This window comes from Bradysia coprophila, unplaced genomic scaffold (genome assembly GCF_014529535.1).
Source record: "Bradysia coprophila strain Holo2 unplaced genomic scaffold, BU_Bcop_v1 contig_137, whole genome shotgun sequence".
Lineage (NCBI taxonomy): Eukaryota > Metazoa > Arthropoda > Insecta > Diptera > Sciaridae > Bradysia > Bradysia coprophila.
Genome location: NW_023503408.1, coordinates 257,083 through 279,072, shown reverse-complemented (window position 1 = coordinate 279,072; position 21,990 = coordinate 257,083). Strand labels below are relative to the sequence as shown.

General features: G+C 37.6%; 2 protein-coding genes and 1 long non-coding RNA gene across 3 annotated transcripts; all 3 read right to left on the bottom strand.

Moving 5' to 3' along the window:
* Positions 1-1,103: 1,103 nt before the first annotated feature.
* Positions 1,104-21,439, bottom strand: LOC119073117. The gene is made up of 3 exons (XR_005086999.1): positions 21,429-21,439; positions 6,155-6,167; positions 1,104-1,219 (listed from the first exon to the last, which is right to left on the bottom strand). It is a non-coding gene; the product is annotated as an uncharacterized LOC119073117 (long non-coding RNA).
* On the bottom strand, positions 1,389-2,838 carry LOC119073104 (trypsin-2-like). The gene is made up of 3 exons (XM_037178419.1): positions 2,398-2,838; positions 1,791-1,929; positions 1,389-1,642 (listed from the first exon to the last, which is right to left on the bottom strand). Exons 1-3 carry the CDS (start codon positions 2,815-2,817, stop codon positions 1,512-1,514), a joined length of 690 nt encoding a protein of 229 aa, XP_037034314.1. The 5' UTR covers positions 2,818-2,838; the 3' UTR covers positions 1,389-1,511.
* LOC119073099 (retinol dehydrogenase 11-like) lies at positions 11,367-12,706 on the bottom strand. Its single transcript, XM_037178413.1, has 3 exons — positions 12,421-12,706; positions 12,098-12,361; positions 11,367-12,032 (listed from the first exon to the last, which is right to left on the bottom strand). The coding sequence occupies exons 1-3, from the start codon at positions 12,483-12,485 to the stop codon at positions 11,414-11,416; spliced, it is 948 nt and encodes a 315-aa protein (XP_037034308.1). The 5' UTR covers positions 12,486-12,706; the 3' UTR covers positions 11,367-11,413.
* Positions 21,440-21,990: the final 551 nt, after the last annotated feature.

The following is a 21,990-nucleotide window of genomic DNA, read 5'->3' as shown; positions in this document are numbered from 1 at the left end:
ATATTATCGTCCGTGCAACGATATTATCGCTCATGAAACGATATTATCGCCGATTGAAACGATATTATTGTTTTTGCGACGATAATATCGTTTCATGCAACAATATTATCTTTTCTGCAGTGATAATATCACCCGTGAAGCGATATTATCGTCCAAGAAACAATATTATCATTTCTGATATTATATTATCACCAGTGAAACAATGTTATCGTCCGAGCGACGATAATATCATATTAGAAGACAATAATATCTTTTTCCGGACGATAATATCGTCTTCTGTAACAATATTATCGTCCCTGCAACGATATTATCGCCCATGAAACGATATTATCGTTATACGTAGTCCAGTAGTCCAGTTAAATTATTCTCTAAAAATTATTGAAAATTCCATTCATTTGTTATTTCCATTTCTAGTTATAATATCTCCAGAACCCATCTTTTATCTTTCTATGGCAAACCAAACACCTTTCTAATTGAAGGGTGAATTCAGTTGCCGTCTATAATTTGCTTCTGTAAATTTAAATATTTTATATAAAAGTTACACAAACTAATTATTAGACGATGCGAGAGAAAAAAAATTAACACCTAAGTTACCAACACCGTTCCGGCGCCCGGCTCGCATTGCGGCCCTCCGCTTCGCTCCGGGGCAATGGGCCGGATCGCTCGGCGTGTTAAAACGCTTTTTATGTGCAATGAATTACACAGACTAATTATTAGACAATACGAGAAAAAAAATTAACACCTAAATTTTAGAACGTTTGATCGACTAGACTAATCGGCAAAAATATCGTCCGTGCAACGATATTATCGCCCATGAAACGATATTATCGCCGATTGAAACGATACTATTGTTTTTGCGACGATAATATCGTTTCATGCAACAATATTATCGTTGCTGCAGTGATAATATCACCAGTGAAACGATATTATCGCCGATTCAAACGATATTATTGTTTTTGATACGATATTATCGTATCAGACGACAATAATATCGTTTTCCGGACGATAATATCGTTTTCTGAAACAATAATATCGTCTTAGCCATGAAACGATATTATCGCCGCTGCAACGATAATACACTCGGAGATTTTTCCCGTCACCTCTTTCAGCCTGGCCTGGCACCCAAACTATTCTTCGTCTGGGAGTCGACCTCTACCGAAAACCGCTTTCAGATGCTCCGGACATATGTTTGGACACACGATGTTCCATGGCTCCTAGACTACGTCACAACGGACGAACAATAAGGAAAAATCCGCAGTATCAAGTTCGTAGGTACGTCACAGACATGTTTCACTTCAGGAGTTGTCATATTAGAGTCGAACGACTTAACGTGTACATTGTACAATCAACAGTATGCCGTAAGAGGTGAAGAAAAACGTTTTGATTTTTCGAACGAGAAGTTGTACATTTAATGTTTCAAAAAGAAAGTTTTGACAAACATTCATATTGACTGAGACAATCCCCCACATTCAAACATTCAAGAAACTCCAAGAAATGTTGAATCCGGCATGTCATAGGTTGGCGGCTGCAAGCAAAGCTCGAATAGCATCAACGTCTGCATAAACTTGAGGCACCCCGGCAACACATCCACTAGTCCCTACACTAACGCCAGAAAGTTTTCCATTACAGACCAATGGTGCGCCTGAAACATAAAACGTGTTTATTGACTTCTACACAAGACTTGCCTCAAGCGGTCTACCGATAGCACCAAAGTACGTAAACACTGAAGGTAATGCAAACGCTCAACGGATCACAAACTGCACCCATTGATTGTAAATTATCGAACTTACCTAAATCATTCACGCAAGCACCGACGTTCAAGACACACAAACGTTGTAAATTTAATAGAGGAATCAGCGACAATGATTGGCATACGGGTTTAGCGAGGATAACAACATTTGTCAATTGGACATCGATTGAAATGGCGTCCTGAAACACAGATTTCGTTTTATTAGTAAAGGCAAAATAGGTGCGTCTTCAGGAGAGACAACAACACCTCGACCTAACGCTTCTTTTGTTGACAACATGTAGAACCATGTGGTACAATTAAAACTGTAGAATGTAAACCAATTAGAAACATAAATTGAGTTGAGTTGAAATTCTTCAACAAATTGACATCGTAAGCCGATGAAAATTCAAACTGAAAATTGAGAAGAGCTAAATGATCGTTAAGCGGACACATTGCCAGTATCTTTAACATCGTCCCAGCTGCTGAATTTTATTTAGAACTCAGAGATTAAACACGTTGACGTTGAAATGATTGAAATCAACTCCGAACCAGTGAGTTGATAACAGATGGCGTTGCTTCCATCTGTTATCTTCTCTCTGCTGCGAACAAATTATTTGAATCTGATGGTTGATGACAATAAAGCTCACACCAGCAAATAGAAAACTTACGTCTGTTTCCACCCAGCCGGGTACGACACAACTATCACCTGCGATGGGGTTACGATCTGCTATCGGGATAGGCTGAACAAATTCGTTAAATGAAATCGGAGGATCTAACTTAAACAAGGCAAGATCATCAGAAACTTGATAGGTTGTTGCGGTTGTTTCGGTTTCTGAACTTCCCGAGCGAACAACAACATTGAAAGCGTCATTATTGTTAACATTGAAAGCATCATTATTGTTAACATTGAAATTATTGTTAAAGTCCGCGCAAAGGATGGCTGAGACAACTATATCATTCGCAATAAGAGTTCCACCGCACGTAAATCCTCCTGCAGTAACGTACACTTGATAAGGATAGTCCTGACTCGAAACTATTGTAAAACAAATAGCTTGGAAAAACAATAGCACAACCGATAGGTTCGACATGATCGCACGAATTGAATTAATTTCGAAGAATTCGATTGGCTTTTTATATGAAAGAGGGGCGAGCCGAAATTAACCCAGTTTATTTATTATCAATTGTCCCAAATAAACATTTATTACCGACCGGTTAAGTCAGCTAAGCTAACATCATCGAAGCAATAAATCGATTTCATCGATGAAATCGATTTATTGCTTCGATGATGTTAGCTTGGCTGACTTAACCGGTCGGTAATAAATGTTTATTTCGTACAATTGCAAATAAAGAAAGTGTTTTAAATTCGACTCGCCCTGTTTAATTGAGACAATTGTACCGTGTTCTGCGCCATACGTCTCTTTGATTAGATTTATTCGATAAATCATGTGTAATTTTTATAACTGTTTATAAATGCCCAGCCCAGTCCGTTAAAGTGTTCATGTGTTTGAACACATTGTCTCAAGGTGAAATGAAAAATTCTGAAAGTTCAGTTGCAGTGACAAATTTTCGAGCTCTAGCTCTATCGATATCTGTGTTAAACTGAGTCCATTATAGAATCATAAATTTCAATATAGTAAAAAATTATTTGATGTAAATATGTTGAGAGAGTAGTTCATCTGATGTAAATTTGATATGTATAAGAGTGATGTCGCCAAAACATCGAACAAAACCAGACATTTTGGGACATAGGGTCACGGATTTTATTGAGTTATAGCTCATTCGATTCGTTGAACTGACGCTAGTAAAACGTAGTACTACGTTTGGTGAAATTTATTTTGTTGTCAACGATCGAGGTAGTGAAGTATGGGTCGCCCAAAATCGTTTTTTTGCAATTAAAAAACTATTTTAGCTACGTTTGAAGGTCTTGAAGAGACGCAAAATTTGAGTATACTTACCACCAGGGTGTAGTGCACAACACTATCGACCGGATAGCCGAGCGGTAGTTAACCGGTTAATGAGAGTGGATTACTCGAGCTTATGGTTGGATTATAAACAACAAAACTTCTTAAGAACACAAATATTTATTTCCACAAAATCACTAATATTCTAAGGATAGTTCACACATAAAAAGTATAACTCCTCAATCAGAGTGTATACAGAGATATTATACAGTTGAATATTTTCAAGTTCTTATAAAAAACTAGGAGAGGATAGGAAACTAGGGTAGGAGGACCAAAAAAACCTCTAACAAACTTGCAGCTGCACTTTTATTGCGGATACGCGTTTATTCAAAGTGCGAACTCAAGTTTTATGACTTAATCTTTTTTTCTATTATTCTAACAATTTTGAAAACATCTTGATCATTTTATTATTGCACACAATGATTCAAACTAAATTGAATCCTTGTGAGCAGATGTGAATAGTTTCGCTGATGTGTATAACATCAGGCGTTATTTATTTTGAAAGCTTATCCATGGTTCAGGTATCAATGGATCATGTCTTGGGTGAAAGTGTAAATATAGTGCGGTGCACTACAAGGGCCATGTTCACCTGACGGTGATATTAATGACTTTAGATGAAAAACTACATCGAAAAATTCTTTATTTTAGTAGATCTCACTCTTGTCAGCAATAAATAATGAATAGCCGCACAAAAAACCTCAAAAAAGCGAAAAACAAACGAAAGAAAGGGATAAAATTTCGTCGACTTCCGCTGAGTTGAACTGCATATTAATGCAAAACGTCGAAAGACGTATTTAAATTTTTCTCTCAGATCGAAACAGTGGTCGAATGTCTTATGTTGTATCCAAGGATGTTTTTACATGTTATGGTACTACAGAGACTAGGCTCTCTCAGCATACCATGTCTCGGACCTGTGTCACTGCAGCAGCTCAGGTACTTGGGAAAATTACCTATTTTTTCACCTAAAATGATTGATATCACCAACAGGTCAACATGTTCAACAGGTGTGTATACTCAAAATGTGCGTCTCTTCATAAATCACTCATAAATGATGTGCTTGTTGTTAAAGTGATGTTTAGGTGATAATTAGGTGATATTTAGGTGATGTACAATTGCACATCATCCGGATATCAAAAACGTCATTTTTGCATCACAATTAAAGCCTCATTTTGCATATAAATTTTTCGCAGTGCTTCGGGTCTGGTAACAGGGACCAACTGTAGCTTTCTTATTGTTTCTGCTCAGTATCTGGTGTATCAAATCAATAGTTATTGTTAATCGCGTGGCTATACATTATCCGTTACAAATCACAAATCGAACAGAAACCAAACAGAAGCCAAAATCAAGACTAAGGTTGAACACAAGATCCTTGTCAAAGGCCAGAATTTTCAACACACTGTGACCTATGGTGATATTCGGTAGTAATACTTATATTTCCGCCCTTACTGTACTGCTATGCCCGTATTTCGCATTATTGATACCAATTACCAAAGGCTTTTTCAAACTTTAATTTTAGTTTGTCTTTCGCCTTCCGTATGTCTAATGTTTAAGAGAAGTCTTAGATTTTGAAACAGATTAAATTAAATTTAATATTTTCGTCACTCATTAAAATTGTATTCGTATGGAAAATATCTGATGGTAACGCTAACAGCCTGCTCGGGCAAGAAATCTAGATAAACTATTAAACCGAGCGAGAGGAGCGGGAGATTAGTTATTTCAAATATCGAAGCAGACGGTAAGGGCAAAGTGTTTGCATATGTTCATAGATGACGAATCTGCAATAAAAATTTTGTCTGTCTGTCTGTCTGTCTGTCACGTCGATATCTTGAGGAAACCAAATCCGATTTCAAATTTTTTTCCCTGAAAGGTAGTTGAAATAGTGAGGCTAAGTTCGAAGATGGGCGATTTTGGGTCGACCCCTCTTGAGCTAGGGCCCCATAAGTGCTTTAACGTTTTCCGAAGATTTCTCTGGCCATTTAAAGGCTACAATTGTAAGTGATACGTCAAATGAAAGGTATTTACAATTCCGATCGACAAAAAAAAGTTTATGAAAATTGGATGACCGACTCGTGAGTTAGACCCCTTGGTGTGAACTAGGTACAGGGCGGCAATTCGTTTTTGCTTGTAGGTCGGCCACATTTTAACATATTTCGTCTGTTTTAGCTTTATTAGATAGGTATTGGTAATGTACCAATCAGGGCAAAAAAAGTTTTTGAATATTTGTTCTCCGGAGCGTGAGCTAGGTCTCTTGGAGTGAGCTCTTATCTGGCTACTCGGCCGTACAGTGAACGTGGAGTATTTTGTCAATATCTCGAGTAAATTTTGAGATAAGAGCTCACTCCAAGAGACCTAGCTCACGCTCCGGAGAACAAATATTCAAAAACTTTTTTTGCCCTGATTGGTACATTACCAATACCTATCTAATAAAGCTAAAACAGACGAAATATGTTAAAATGTGGCCGACCTACAAGCAAAAACTGCTTGCCGCCCTGTGCCTGTTTAACACCAAGGGGTCTAACTCACGAGTCAGTCATCCGATTTCCATAAACTTTTTTTTTTGTCGATCGGTATTGTAAATACCTTTTATTTGACGTATCACTTACAAGTGTAACGTTTAAATGTCCGGAGATATCTTCGAAAAACCGTAAAGCACTTATTGGACCACAGCTCGGGAGGGGTCGATCCAAAATCACTCATCTTCGAACTTAGCCTGTCTTTTGACATTACCAAACGGGGAAAAAAGAATTTTCAAAATCGGATGTGTTTTACTCAAGTTATCGTGCAGACAGACGGACAGACGGACAGACGGACATTTTTGTTTTCAATGATTTGGCATCTCTAGACAACCACAATAGGTTTCCCCTTACTCAGGGAGTCCAGTTCGACGTGTTACAAACGTATGCGTAAACCTATAAGACCCCAGTACTTCGTACGGGTCTAAAAATTGTCCGGGACCTTGTCGTTCCAAACAGTCCCTTTAATGGAAAGCTTATTGTAGTCAAGCAATAGTATTGCTATTTGTAGTCAAGTTGCTGTTAGCAGTCCTAAAATTAATGGCTGTCTCCTCAACTTTTGACGAAGTTGGCATTATAGGCGCATTTTTGTCTTTAGCTGTGTGAATAGCCTCTCGTAAATTTACGAAATGAATTCGACGAGATTGTGGCGGAAATGTGGCACAATTTTTGGTTGAAATTGCTTTCATACCTTCTCTTAAATCGATTGGAGCTCTATTAGCTATATTTACATCTTTATTTGGGAAAGATGCAATTTTTTCCGGGCATCCTTTCGCATTAGCTTTAATAATCGAATCAAATCAAATAATTCGTGTGTGGACTCCACACTGTGTAGCAGTAGGCGGTGTGAAAATGGCTGTAGTCGTGAAAGTTTCTGCTCGTCGAATTTTTCAGTATTTTTGTGTGTTTTAATTGTTTTTTGTTCGGTTTCTGTTGTTTTGTGATCTGATAGACTCGGAAGTGTGTTTAAGGTTGTGGGTATGCTGGTTTTTTGTTCCAATAGTTGCGAAATTCGACGAAGATTGAAAGTGGAGAAAAAGCATCAAAATGTCAACGACGAAAGTGACTGAAGCAGTGTGAATGAGCAGAACCGCAAGCTGAGCAATTGTGATACCGACAAGGTATGGGAGTAGCCAAAGTTCACCGAGGGTAGCAAAAAAGTGACTTTTCTGAAAATGTACCAAAAGAGACCAATTTCAAAAAATTTGTATTGTTATTCGAAAGAGCACATTACTCTAGTCTAGAAACGCTATTAAAGTGCTGGATCGGGAACTTCGTCGTGGAGGCATCACTCCTTGAAGAGGTGGAATTTTCGACTTTCAGCTTCTATTGCTCTGCGACCAAATAACCGAGAGCAATAATTTTTACAAGGTTATTCTAAGAATTTGTCCCTCTACCGATTCCAGTTTCAAACACTGGTCCAGCAATTTCCGCAGAGCCAGGCTACGATATTCCTATTTCTCAGAAACGGCTCAGCGGTTACGCCTGCAACATGTGCCGTTGGATAGTACGCGCCTCCCCTAACTCAGCTATGAAAAGAACCGAGATGGAAGTCGACATGTTTATTTAAAGTTCGTTCAGCCCCACCGTGCGTCGTCAGTGAGTTTGGTCTGACCACGAGATTTTTTGAGTGATTTATGTTTTTGGAACTTAAAGTGCTCGTTTCATAAATTAATTTTATGTGTGTCCTAGTTTGATTTTGTTGAATTTAAGTTTGAAGTTCAAGAATGGAACCTGAATTTAGAGTTTAGATGAAATGTAAACGAATTTAAATGTATTAAGTATAGTTTCCACTTAAAAAGAGCACTCCGTTTAGCCTCCGTTTACATGACAGTTGTAAAATTGAACAAAAGAACTGTCACGCAAACGGAGTGGAAATTGAATTTATTTCAATTTTTTACTCCGTTTACGTGACAGTTCCTTTGTTCTATTTTACAACTGTCATGTAAACGGAGGCTAAACGGAGTGCTCTTTTTAAGTGGAAACTATACTTTAGTTGACGATAGTTAATTGTCCGCTTTAATTGTTACAGAGTGAACATATATGTAAGGCTATTTGAATGGAAGAGTATCAATGACGAAGACAATGTTATTGTACGACTGTTAGGGTAAGACGAGATTTGTTATGTAAATTTCGGATGACTTTTGTAACTGTAAAGTGTATTTATTGTTGTTTTTAGGCGATGCCATTGGGAATGTCTATGAAATGTAGACGAAATATCTGGTAATTAAAGCAATACGCTGAGCAATTCCGACAACTGTTTAGACCCGTACGAAGTACTGGGGTCTTATAGGTTTACGCATACGTTTGTAACACGTCGAATTGGACTCCCTGAGTAAGGGGAAACCTATTGTGATTGTCTAGAGATGCCAAATCCGCGAAAAAAAAAATGTCCGTCTGTCCGTCTGTCTGTCTGCACGATAACTTGAGTAAAACGCATCCGATTTTGAAAATTCTTTTTTTTCCCGTTTGGTAATGTCAAAAGACAGGCTAAGTTCGAAGATGAGTGATTTTGGATCGACCCCTCCCGAGCTGTGGCCCAATAAGTGCTTCACGGTTTTTCGAAGATATCTCCGGACATTTAAACGTTAAACTTGTAAGTGATACGTCAAATAAAAGGTATCTACAATACCGATCGACAAAAAAAAAGTTTATGGAAATCGGATGACCGACTCGTGAGTTAGACCCCTTGGTGTGGAACAGGCACAGGGCGGCAAACAGTTTTTGCTTGTAGGTCGGCCACATTTGAACATATTTCGTCTGTTTTAGCTTTATTAGATAGGTATTGACCGTACCAATCAGGGAAAAAAAATTTATGAAATTATGTTCTCCGGAGCGTGAGCTAGGTCTCTTGGAGTGAGCTCTTATCTGGCTACTCGGAAGTACAGTGAACGTGGTGTATTTTGACAATATCTCGAGTAAATTTTGACCGAATTTCATGAATTTTTTTTTGTTTGAAAGGTATTAACGAATGTAAAGCGTCGGTACTATTTCCGGTCTCCTAACAAAATGGCTGCCGGCGGCCATATTGGATTTTAGTAAAATAGAAATATCTTGGGGAAAATGATACTTAGAGAGTTTCTGTTAACATGGAAATAATTTGTTATGTGTGTGGGGTTTCAGGGATTCCATATACGGACATCTATATATACCTATATACAGCTATATTGAGCTATATACAGGCATATAGAGCTATATAATAGCATATTCCTCTGTGAAATGTTTATTTACAGTGAAATATAGGTAAATATAGCGGTATATAGCTGTTTAAATAGGAATTTATGAAATTTGACTTCGTACGGGGCTGTCTATATTGCCTCCGGCAATTTAATTGTATATGATAACAAGGCAAAGAGTGGATAATGTAAGTGATTTAAAAGGAAGAATAGTTTTTCAGCAGAGAAGAAAATGAAGTAAGAGAAATGAAAAGTTTCACATGAAAGGCTTTTGATACGAATAGGTGTTTCGTACGGGTCGGCGTTAGCTATGTTTTTAATTAATAAACACGCCAAATTATCTTTGTAAGTAACAGAATCCAAAAATTCTCCAACATCTTTGTTCTTCTTGAAGTCTTTAAGAGTTTGTTTGATTTTTTTGTTCAAACGAGTGGTTTCTTTTTTGACTTGTTTGTCCACAACCAAACCATCCAAAACTTGTTCAAGTTCATCAGATTTTAGCATGTCGACTGTCTGAAGATTTCCGATCAATAACCAAATATTCGGGTTTTTTCTTCCGATTAATAAGTTGATAACACGATTTAAAGTCTCAGAAAAATTATTGGTTCGGTGACGAAGTCCATAAACTGAAATGTTGGCCTTTCCCTATTGTTGTTTCCAGCAACGAGCAAATCGATCCCACCTGGCCGACTTCGGAACAGACTTGCATATTTCCTTGAACCCATCGACAATAAATTCATTGGGGAGCAAGGCTAACGCCGAAGTTTTGTTAATTGCTCTTTCGAAATCTCCTTCGAATGCTTCGTTCCTTAATCCAAATTTCTTACCTGACTTCTGAATCCCTTGTACATAATGAAAAAAACAGCCGGATTAGCGAGCGGTTGGAAATACTTTTTGTATACCTTTCGTGTTGCTGATTCGTAGTCCGTCATGCAATTTAAAACATTGATCGACGGTATCATTCCTTTTATCTCATTTAATACGAGCTCACATAAGAGAAAATCTTTTTTTTCCATCAGAATATACGCCAGTGGGTAGCACCAATTTCGGATTATAACATTGATTATGTTCAATTGGCGAAAATTAAGATGTTTTGGTACCGACCGGAATGTCCATCAGCAAATTTACTTCTTTGAGTTGCTTTACTTCGTTTAATGTCCTCTCAGATACAGATGCCACATTTCGACCAGTTTTTCCTGCCCATACACCACGATAGAAGGTTTTACCAGTGTCATCAAACTCCTTAATTGATTTTGGCAAAAGAGGAAATTTACTGGTTATTTTATCGCCTTGCTGTATCATCAAAATAGTTCTAGTTTGAAAGACTATTGATGATAAACTTAAGTTGTCTAAAATTTGTACACTCCAAAACGGATTCCTGTTATTTCCAGATAACATGGATGGTGAAGTTATTTATTGTGGCCTTGGAGCTCCAGCAATGTCTCAGAACTCATCGAACATTCGCGAAGAATGTTATAGAGGTCCCAGTCATCTTGGTGCAAATTTTGCTGACACGTCTGTTCGTACGGAGGCGCTAGCCAATTTTGAATTATCCTGTTTATTGAGTGTTATTTTTTGTTGTTTTTGCCCTCTACGATAGACGTTCATATGCGACTGCTTCCGAAGCACGGCTTAAACATTATCAATTAAAATCAAACCAAACTGGTAAAATGGTCAGAATAGATACATAACACATCGAACTCTTCGTATCTAATCTAAGTCTAGTCTAGTCTAGTCAAGAGTCGGGAAGCAAAGTTAAACATAGTTAAGTAGATTGTTTTCAACATAAAACTCGAAGCCGGTCCACACCAAGATACTTTAATCGGCGAGTCACAAAACTAATGCTTTGTATAACATTATAGCACCAACTCTCTGCTGAAAAAAGATCAGTTGCGTTTTGGCACTAATCGAGCATTGGGATTCAGATTCTGGTTCTCAGAATAAGCAAAAATTTAATAGAAAATCTAAAATTCTTTTTTTATTCAACCATTCTCTTCCCAATTCAAACTACTGTAACTATTATATATAATACTATTACTCTGCCAAACCAGTTAATTTTTCGCTAGCTCTCCACAGCCACTCAGCTGTATCATCATCATGTGCATTATTGCTTTCGTCAGCAATTCTACAGTCGGAAAAATACTTTCCCGTCACACCTTTTAGCTCCGGATCTAGAGCACAATACAATGTAGTCTGACAGCCCGATTTAACACTTTTCCAAAAAAAGTAAAAGACGAATGGTGCCATCGCTGAGAAAGTGGGATAATTTCGAGAGATTTCCGTACTAATGATACCAGGATGAAGCGAGTTACTTGTTACTGAACTTCCGTCTAACCGTTTGGCCAATTCACGTGAAAATAACATATTAGCTAACTTGCTGTTTGCATACACTTGTCCCACTTTGTATTCTCGTTCGGCATGTAAATCGTCACGGACAATTTTACCATATCGATGCAATGTACTGGAAACATTTACAATTCTGCTGGCTGCTGATGACTTTAAAATGTCCAGCAAAAGATTGGTTAACAAGAAATGACCTAAATAGTTCGATGCCAAAACAATTTCGTGTCCATCCTTAGTTATACTTCTGTCCAAACCAAATACACCCGCATTGTTGATTAGTATGTCCAATGATGTTTCTCTCTTCAAAAATCTTCAGAAACAAATCAACTTGATCAAAGCGATCAATCTTATAGGACATTCATTTCGTGTTCTTACTCTTTGACAAAGTTTCTAACCGATTCCATTGATGTCAAATCTAACGTTAAGTTGAAAACGTTTGTATTTCCCGTTACAGCAACAATTTCCTTTTTCGCCTTTTCGCCCCTTTCCAAACTTCTGCATGCCATATAGACGCGTGCACCCTTTCTAGCTAGTTCCAAAGCGGTTTCTTTTCCGATCCCAGTATTACTACCGGTTATTATTACAACCTTTCCATCAGCACGAACATTCTTAGTAAATTGACCACCTTGTGCGTATCGTCTGTAAATGAGAAACGTTAGTATAATTCATGAGTATAACTGTTTCATAGAAGATCATGCCTTAAAAGATACAACACCACTCCTATCACAACAAAAATCGATCCACAAGTTAAATCACAATTCATTTTCGATCTTTATTTAGCATGTGTTTACACGGTAGGTGTACGCAACAATATTCTCTTCAATATAATCACTTATAATGCGAAAGAGTGAATGATTTCTGAATCAACCTTGACCAGACGAGAATTCATACTTCCAACTTTATCTTATGTGTACATTGTAGAAGAGCAAATGTTGATTATATGCCATCAAAACAGCTGAGCAATTAGATGTATAAGCGACGATGTTGATATGCGACTGGTAGTAATAGACAGCATCATTCATGTTTATTATTTATCTTTTAATCGCAGAAGAGCAAAAACTATAATGAGATAACCTCGAACCAGAGACATCGAACTATACAGCAGAAACAGCACTCACTCTCTGAGAATAATACGAAACAATCTCATTTTTAATAGATCGATTAAAAGAGAGGATTTGCTCAGTTCCGCTGTAGATTTTATTTTTGTCGTTGTATTGGTTAAATTTATCTCACACTCATACTCTTTTTGACGTACTACATCGACCAAAACGTATTTAGGAAAATAGCTCTCTTTTTATCGATCTAATGATGTTACGAGTCCGATTATTTTATGTCATCTATCATGGCAGCACGTTAGTAAGCGGGCGTGACACAAGTCCACTTTAAAAAATCGACATTTATATGAAAATAAGCAAAATTTCATATTTTCAGATACCTGAAATTATCAACGTTAGTAAGTCGCATTCATTTGTCTGTGGATTTGCTGTTAAAACTAGTGATTGTTTTCGTTTACAAAATTCTTAAAAATCATGGCCCTACGTTAGTGAAGGGCCGTGACGCAAGTCCGTTCACACTGAAAAATTTGACAAAACATTTTTTTCGGGGGACTGAGGAACACGAACTTTTTGACTTTTCCCCCTTTGCTCCTACTACCCCCAAAGTATTTTATTCGTAATCTGGGCGTCCATACGAGTTCAACGAGCTATCACACGCCTCATAAGGTTAAAATTTGGCCGACATATTAAATTTCAAAACTTGGAAATTTGCAGAAATTTGTATGAAGAAATTCATTTTCATACATTTTGAAATTGATGAATTTTACCAACCTCTGTCACTCTGTCACTCTGTCACTTTGTCACTCTGTCACTCTGTTAACCGAAACTTTTGAATTTACCGGCGGATTTGGCTGAAATTTTCAGGGTATGTTAAGGACGTAATTCTAAGAAACTAATTTGAAGGAATTTTTATAAAAGCTTATAATTTCGGAGTTATGAGAGTGTTAAGCTATTGAGCTATGGAACCTATAACTCGGAAAATATGGCAGATAGAAAGTTCGTTTAAAAGACAAATTTATAGAGTTTTAGATTCTAGTCGATACGTGTTTCATGGTTTTCCTAAAAAGTTTTCTATTTGGTAGCTATGAGCGTTTTAAGTGCGAACTATGTCATCCATAACTCGGAAAATACGGCAGGTGGAAACTTCGTGTAAAAGACAAAGTTATAGAGATTCTAGTCGATGCGTGCTTCATGGTTTCCCTAAAAAGTCGCTTATTTTGGAGATATGGGCGTTTTAAGTGCGAGCTATGTCAGCCATAACTCGGAAAATACTGCAGATAGAAAGTTCGTTTAAAAGACAAATTGATAGAGTTTCACATTCTATTCGACACGTGTTTCATGGTTTACCTAAAAAGACGTCTATTTGGAAGCTATGAGCGTTTTAAGTGCGAGCTATGTCAGCCATAACTCGGAAAATACAGCAGTTGGAAACTTCGTGTAAAAGACAAAGTTATAGAGTTTTAGATTCAAGTCGATGCTTGTTTAATGGTTTCCCTAAAAAGTCGCTTATTTTGGAGATATGGGCGTTTTAAGTGCGAGCTATGTCAGCCATAACTCGGAAAATACAGCAGATGGAAACTTCGTGTAAAAGACAAAGTTATAGAGTTTTAGATTCTAGTCGATGCGTGTTTCATGGTTTCCCTAAAAAGTCGCTTATTTTGGATATATGGGCGTTTTAAGTGCGAGCTATGTCAGCCATAACTCGGAAAATACAGCAGATGGAAACTTCGTAAAAAAGACAAAGTTATAGAGTTTTAGATTCTAGTCGATGCGTGTTTCACGGTTTACCTAAAAAGTCGCTTATTTTGGAGATATGGGCGTTTTAAGTGCGAGCTATGTCAGCCATAACTCGGAAAATACAGCAGATGGAAACTTCGTAAAAAAGACAAAGTTATAGAGTTTTAGATTCTAGTCGATGCGTGTTTCATGGTTTCCCTAAAAAGTCGCTTATTTTGGATATAAGGGCGTTTTAAGTGCGAGCTATGTCAGCCATAACTCGGAAAATACAGCAGATGGAAACTTCGTAAAAAAGACAAAGTTATAGGGTTTTAGATTCTAGTCGATGCGTGTTTCATGGTTTTCTTAAAAAGTCGCTTATTTGGGAGCTATGAGCGTTTTAAGTGCCTCAAATTTTCGATTTTGGTCAAATTTTCGATATTCGTGAATTTTTCGATTTTAGACTTTTCGATTTTCATCAAATTTTTGAATTCCGTAAAATTTTCGATTTTCGTCAAATGAAAGCTGGAAGGTTGAGATCAAGGAGAAAGTTATACAGTTTTCTAAGAAGAATATTTTCGTTCAAACTGCATAGTATAATTGTCTATTATCTTCGACCCAATTCTAAAAAATCACAACTTACAAAGGAGCTGACATCGCCCAAAACCACTTGCAGTGGAGGTGTGACGCAAGTCCTGTTATCCACTTACAAAAGAACTGATATCGGTGTAGGTGACGCTTACAGATTCTACACGCAAAAAGATATGCGTCACAAATGGCAGCTGATGAGCAAAGTACGCGAAAGTTTTATCAACAAAAATCTTACCAGAAAAATTTTAGGAAGAAAATTATAATAAAAAAGTTTGCGTCACAAGTGGCAGATTTTATTAAAATGACTATTGGCAGGCGCCTATCAATAGTTTTTCTTATAGAATTTTGACTATTGGCACAGACGATAATTTAAAAAGGAAAATGCTATTCGCATTACGTATATTGTTTTTACAAAAATCCGAAATGGCGGCCGACGGCCATTTTGTTAGGAGGTGGAATAGTACGGCTGCTTTACATTCGTTAGTATCTTTCAAACAAAAAAGATTCATGAAATTCGGTCAAATTTTACTCGAGATATTAACAAAAAACCACCACCTTCACTGTACGGCCGAGTAGCCACATATAAGCTCACTCTAAGAGACCTACCTCACGCTCCAGTAAACTGAATTTCAAAAACCTTTTTTTCCCGGATTGGTACGGTCAATACCTATCTACTAAAGCAAAATCTATCTAAATCCGTTCAAATTTGGCCAGCCTACAAGCAAAAACGGCCTGCCGCCCTGTACCTAGTTCACACCAAGGGGTCTAACTCACGAGTCGGTCATCCAATTTCCATAAACTTTTTTTTTGTCGATCGGTAATACCTTTCATTTGATGTATCACTTACCAGAGTAGCCTTTAAATGTCCAGAGAAATCTTTGGAAAACGTTAAAGCACTTATGGGGCCCCAGTTTGGGAGGGGTCGACCCAAAATCGCCAATCTTCGAACTTAGCCTCACAATTTTGACTATCTTTCAGGGAAAAAAAATTTGAAATCGGATTTGATTTACTGAAGATATCGACGTGACAGACGGACGGACAGACGGCCAAAATTTTTATTGCGGATTCGTCATCTATGAAGCCCCTTCGTACTTCGTACGGGGCTAAAAATCTGGCGCTCATTATCGAAAGACAAGGACACGAAGAATCGAGCTTGAGAAAGCCGAACTGAGTAAAATAAAACCGTTAACCAATTTTTTTAAATCGAGTGACAATTGTGAAGTCCCAAAAGAAATATCAACAACTGAACAGCATCAATCACTACCATCAATGAGCGAAAGTGTGCATCAAGCCGATTCAAACAATAATTTACAGCCTCAAAATCAAACGAATGCCAATTTCGAATTACAGCGACCTGATACTCAGACTAGAGCGGTATTTAAAAAAAAAACGAGCCATCAGAACAGTCGGAGCGTTTGCTGCGACGGAGCCCCGTACAAACCCGTATATCTATTGCGTACGTGACCCTAGTGCGTCTGTCACAGAGTTGGATCGGTTATCCGAAAAACCGAAAATTTCGGTTCGGATTAAACCGAACCGAGAATTTCGGTTCGGATTGAACCGAACCGAGAATTTCGGTTCGGATTGAACCGAACCGAAAACTTTGGTTTTGTCGAAAAACAATATGAAATGAAGGCAGACTCGTCAAAATTGATTGATTTCATTATGAACTAACCAAAAAGAAGTAAATGGAGCAATTGCATGATACTTTTATTGAGAATTGAAAATCTCATAAGTTCTTGTCAAATTCGTTTTCTCACTAAAATCGCATGCAATTGCTCCATTTACTTCTTTTTGTTTAGTTCATAATGAAATCAATCAATTTTGACGAGTCTGCCTTCATTTCATATTGTTTTACGACGAAACCAAAGTATTCGGTTCGGTTCAAACCGAACCGAAATTTTCGGTTCGGTTCAATCCGAACCGAAATTCTCGGTTCGGTTCTATCCGAACCGAAATTTTCGGTTTTTCGGATAACCGATCCAACTCTGGACCCTACTTTGACCGTAAGCCTATTGCGCCGGTTAATGTAGTTAAAGTAAAATTATTATTTAATGTGTACATCTTAGAAATTGCGCATAGCGCAATTACGAAGCCCCGTACGACGTTCCTTTCAAATGAAACAAAAATTTCAAATAGCCCTAAAATTTTAATTTATTGATTATAAATGCACATAATTATAATTATTATAATGCACATTATAAATGCCCTAGTACCGGCCCCCAAATTTAATTTTTTTTCCAACTACATTCTATTCGGCCTTTGCTTACCTTGCAAATGAAACAAAAATTACGAAAATCGGATGAAATTTGCTCGAGTTATATGTAAAATACACATAGGGCCCTAGTAGCGGCCTCAGTCCGAGGACCCAAATTTAAAATTTTTTTCAACTACATTCTATTCGGCCTTTGATTACCTTCCAAATGAAACAAAAATTACGAAAAACGGATGAAATTTGCTCGACATATAAATGTGAAATACACATAGGGCCCTAGTAGCGGCCTTAGGCCAAGGACCCAAATTTAATTTTTTTTCAACAACATTCTATTCGGCCTTCGATTACCTTCCAAATCAAACAAAAATTACGAAAAACGAATGAAACTTACTCGAATTCTATGTAAAATACACATAGGGCCCTAGTAGCATTTCACTTCTAAGGCCCTAACTCACGGTCCACTCACCCAATTTTAAAAAACTTTTTTTCCTGGATTGGTATTGACAATACCTATCATTTGCCGTGTCATTTACATTTCCATCGTTTATTTTGCCATAAATATCACCAAAAGACCTTAAATCACTTAGGTGGCCCTAACTCACGAAGGGCCGACCTGAATATGTCCATCTTCGAACTTAGCCTCACTATTTCGACTATCTTTCAGGGAAAAAATAATTTTGAAATCGGATTTGATTTACTCAAGATATCGACGTGACAGACGGACGGACAGACGGCCCAAATTTTTATTGCGGATTCGTCATCTATGAACATAGGCAAACACTTTGCCCTTACCGTCTGCTTCGAATTCCATCAATTACACACGGCATCGTAATCCTATAAGCCCCTTTGTACTTCGTACGGGGCTAAAAACACTGCGCTTGAGTTTGATCAAACATACGGAACCGGTAACATCTTAGATGTTAATGGGAATTTGATCGGTACGAAATGCGGTTATTTTGTGAAACAGAAAGTCCGGCTCCTATAAAAATAATTTTTTATTAGAATTCCAGGCCAGTCCTGAAAATGACGATTATGATAATCCGCGCTCTAATAACGATGACAGTGACCGTACGAGTTCCACTAACTCAAGTGAATGTGTTGAGACGGTTGCGACTCATAATGGTGAGATAAACTTGATTCTCACTGTGTCATATTGATTTTGTTTCGTTAATACTTTCAGCTGACGAAATGTCTGCATTCGGTAATATTAATATCGACAACCCAACAGAGTGGTTGATCAACAATGAGAAATCAACGGTAGAGGAATTAGCTGACTACATCAATAAGGCTACTGGTTTACCAACAACCGATTTTGACGTCTGCAAATTGGTGAAGAGGGATCGTCACATCACTACCTACCGTTTCGTCTCATTTCGCATTGGCTGTACTCAGGCTCATTTCCAGACCTTGATGAATCCAGCATGCTGGCCATCTTATAGTCTGATCCGCGAATTCGAATTCGGCCCGGAACCGTCTACCGGTGGTGTAGTTCCAAAAAACATGCAAGCAACGACGAATGCCAATCAGTTACCGGTCTTGGCACCGATGGAAATCGCACAGGTAACTCATTAAATAGTATATGCTCTAGCCGAGCAAGACATGACGCTACACCAATTAATTTGAGTCGTATTTCCGTTCCCGCATGTACAAACCGTAAATCAACCGTTCAACCGCTAATAACAACGTCCTTTCGGAGTGCTATTGGAGATGGTACTGATACTAATGCAACGACTCAAATCACAATCGACGAACCCGAACGCACTAAATCACTGGCAATATTTTACGACAATGCCCACAGTATCACGAATAAGCGAAATGTCTCCATGAAAATCGAACTGTCGCCGTACAAGGTGCTCTGTTTTACCGAAACTATGCTGAATTCTGGATGTTATAGTAGCGTATACTTTCCAAGTGTGTTTAAAGTGTACCGAAATGACCGTTTGAACCAAACGTTAAGACGAGCTGGTGGAGTAGCAGTCCTTGTTCATCAATCATTACCCAGCAGAACTGTGACATTCGATTTCGTAGTTGACATCGATCAAAACAGCGAATTTTTGGCAATCGAAATTCTCATCAAGCCACAGTCAATAATCGTCTACGTGTGCTACCAAAGTGTTTTCAACCTGCAAGTGGCAATGAAGCATTATCAGCGCGTCAAATTCATCGTCGAAAAGTACCGCACGCACAAGGTCATGGTAGTCGGTGATTTCAATCTCCATGATATTGTTTGGTCAGCAGACGCATATGATGACAACGCATTTTTGCCACACACGTTAACGAACGCCAATGCAGGCGTCCCACTAAATTTTGCCTTGTCCGAAATTCGGACATTTCATAAAAATTTCGGACATTTTCTGCAAAAATTTCGGACATTTTCTGCAAAAATTTCGGACATTTTTTTTCCAATTTTCACTAAAGTTACGCATTAGAAAAAGTCTGTAAGTCATTTAAGTCCATTCCACCAACAAATTCTAAGGCCTTATATAAAGTGAGAGAGATGAGATTTTTTTAAAAAGTATACTTTGACATGACCTGTAGCTGTACAGATCATAAACCTGAATAGAGGGCTTGAAACCTTCACGAAAAGATAGTGTTAAAGATGTAGGTTAACTAATGCATATCGCGGAAGAATAATATCTGACATGTTTCTGAGGTAAGGGTTTGTAATAGATCCCATATAAATTTCGTCAAACAAACGAAAATCTAGATTTGGTATTTTAGTATAAAAATTCAGAAAACAGAAATCCAGATCTTCATTTGTCAAACGAAATTCTTGTGAATTCAATTACAAACCACAACTCCCGAATCAGAAACATGTCGTATTTCAACCTTGCGAGACTGTATGTTTAAATAAAACCAGGTTGAATACGGGTCAGGCTTCTTTCCGTTCCTCAAATTTTGGACAAATGCTGAGAAATACATTTTCCTCGCATAGAATAATTTCCTCAAATATGTGGTTTTTAATCAATAAACTTCCTTCGTCGACCTACATCATTTGCATGTAATTCATCGAAGGATGGAAGAAATAATGATCACAAGCAAGGTTAAAATTTCGATGCGCCACTGGCGAATCTTGTAATTAGTTTCCATTAAACCTGTTGGAATTTTTGTCTACTTTTCCTACTATTACTTCAAAAATTCGATCATATTCTCCCTTCTATTCGAAATTTTTTAATGTCGACTATACTGAAAAAATGCTTAAAAAAGATATTGGAGTCAGCCAAGATGTGACACAGGAAACTCTTAACGTGGCTGTCTTTTAGAGCTACAGCTATTTTCTAACATATTCATTCGCTGCGCTCACTCGTTAAATTATTATCTTAATATTGATTTATTGATTTTCACTCGAAGGAAGAATTGTAACATTATGCCCGAGTACCATAATCTGAAAAACAGGATTCTTTTTTTGAGGAAATGCTTTTTTGAATGAAAACCAGGTCTAGAAAATTAGCTGAATTAGCTGAGTTAGTTATCGTGTTCCATAGGAAAAGAAACAATGAGCATATCGGTTTTTCGAGAACTACTCCCAGACCATTGAGCTGATAACGCCCATTTAAAAACTTGACCTGAGGAATTCAGTTCTCCTTCGAACAAAACGTTTTTGAAAATCGATTTAAATTTACTCAAGTTAAAAAAAAATATTATACATTTAACGTTTCATATTTAACGTCATATTTCCACATAATTTTCCATTATAGTGATCGCGGTACCTATACACATTTTCCGATATTTTCTGCCATAAAGACCCATATGACTTACAGTCAAGTGAATAAAAATTTAGGGACAAAGTATTGATAGACTGAAAGTTCAATTAAAAATTCTGTGAAGCGCGCCGCAGGCAATTTTTTTGAAAATGAGGCTTTTATAAGTTTATATATTTAATTCTGGTCAGGTCAGGTCGGTAATTACATTGCTGCATAAAAAAGGAGACATAACAAAGCTGGAAAATTACCGGCCCATAAGCCTATTGTCAACACTCTACAAGTTGTTTATGAAAATCATTACGAAGAGGAACACTAACAAGTTCGACTTCTACCAACCTGTTGAACAAGCTGCTTTCAGATCTGGTTTCAGCACAAACGACCATTTGCAGGTGATGAGAACGCTTATTGAGAAGTGTCGTGAATACAACATCGACATAGTCTTGCTATTCATAGACTTCGAAAAAGCTTTCGATTCAGTGGAAACATGGTCGATATTGGACGCATTAGACGAATGTAGAGTAGACTCAAGGTACTCCAACACAATTCGATATGTGTACAAAAATGCTACTTCATGTATAAAACTTCATAAGAGCATGGAGAAATTCAGAATTGGCCGAGGTGTAAGGCAGGGTGACACCATTTCACCGAAATTATTCACTGCGATTCTGCAGAGTGTTTTTAGGAAGTTAAACTGGAGTAAAATGGGAATAAAGATAAATGGAGAGTACCTGAGCAATCTCCGCTTTGCTGATGACATTGTACCGATAGCAGCGAATCTAGGTCAGGCTCAGCTTATGCTACAACAGTTAAGTGAAGAGGCAATCAAAGTTGGCCTCAAGATGAACTTATCGAAAACAAAAGTCATGACCAACATCGGGGACGATAGAGAAATCAAAATTGGTGACACTGTCATTGAACGAGTCGACAGCTATGTATATCTAGGACATAAACTGAAGTTAGGTCTCGACAACCAGACTGCAGAAATAA

What these genes read in the sequence shown, in the direction of transcription:
- LOC119073104 (XM_037178419.1), bottom strand. Translation starts at nt 2,817, where the DNA reads ATGTCGAACCTATCGGTTGTGCTATTGTTTTTCCAAGCTATTTGTTTT. An exon ending in CCGGCTGGGTGGAAACAGAC is followed by an intron (nt 1,930 to 2,397) that starts GTAAGTTTTCTA and finishes TCTGTGTTTCAG; the next exon opens with GACGCCATTTCAATCGATGT. An exon ending in TGCTTGCGTGAATGATTTAG is followed by an intron (nt 1,643 to 1,790) that starts GTAAGTTCGATA and finishes TTTATGTTTCAG; the next exon opens with GCGCACCATTGGTCTGTAAT.
- LOC119073099 (XM_037178413.1), bottom strand. Translation starts at nt 12,485, where the DNA reads ATGAATTGTGATTTAACTTGTGGATCGATTTTTGTTGTGATAGGAGTG. An exon ending in GTGGTGTTGTATCTTTTAAG is followed by an intron (nt 12,362 to 12,420) that starts GCATGATCTTCT and finishes TCTCATTTACAG; the next exon opens with ACGATACGCACAAGGTGGTC. An exon ending in GTTAGAAACTTTGTCAAAGA is followed by an intron (nt 12,033 to 12,097) that starts GTAAGAACACGA and finishes TTGTTTCTGAAG; the next exon opens with ATTTTTGAAGAGAGAAACAT.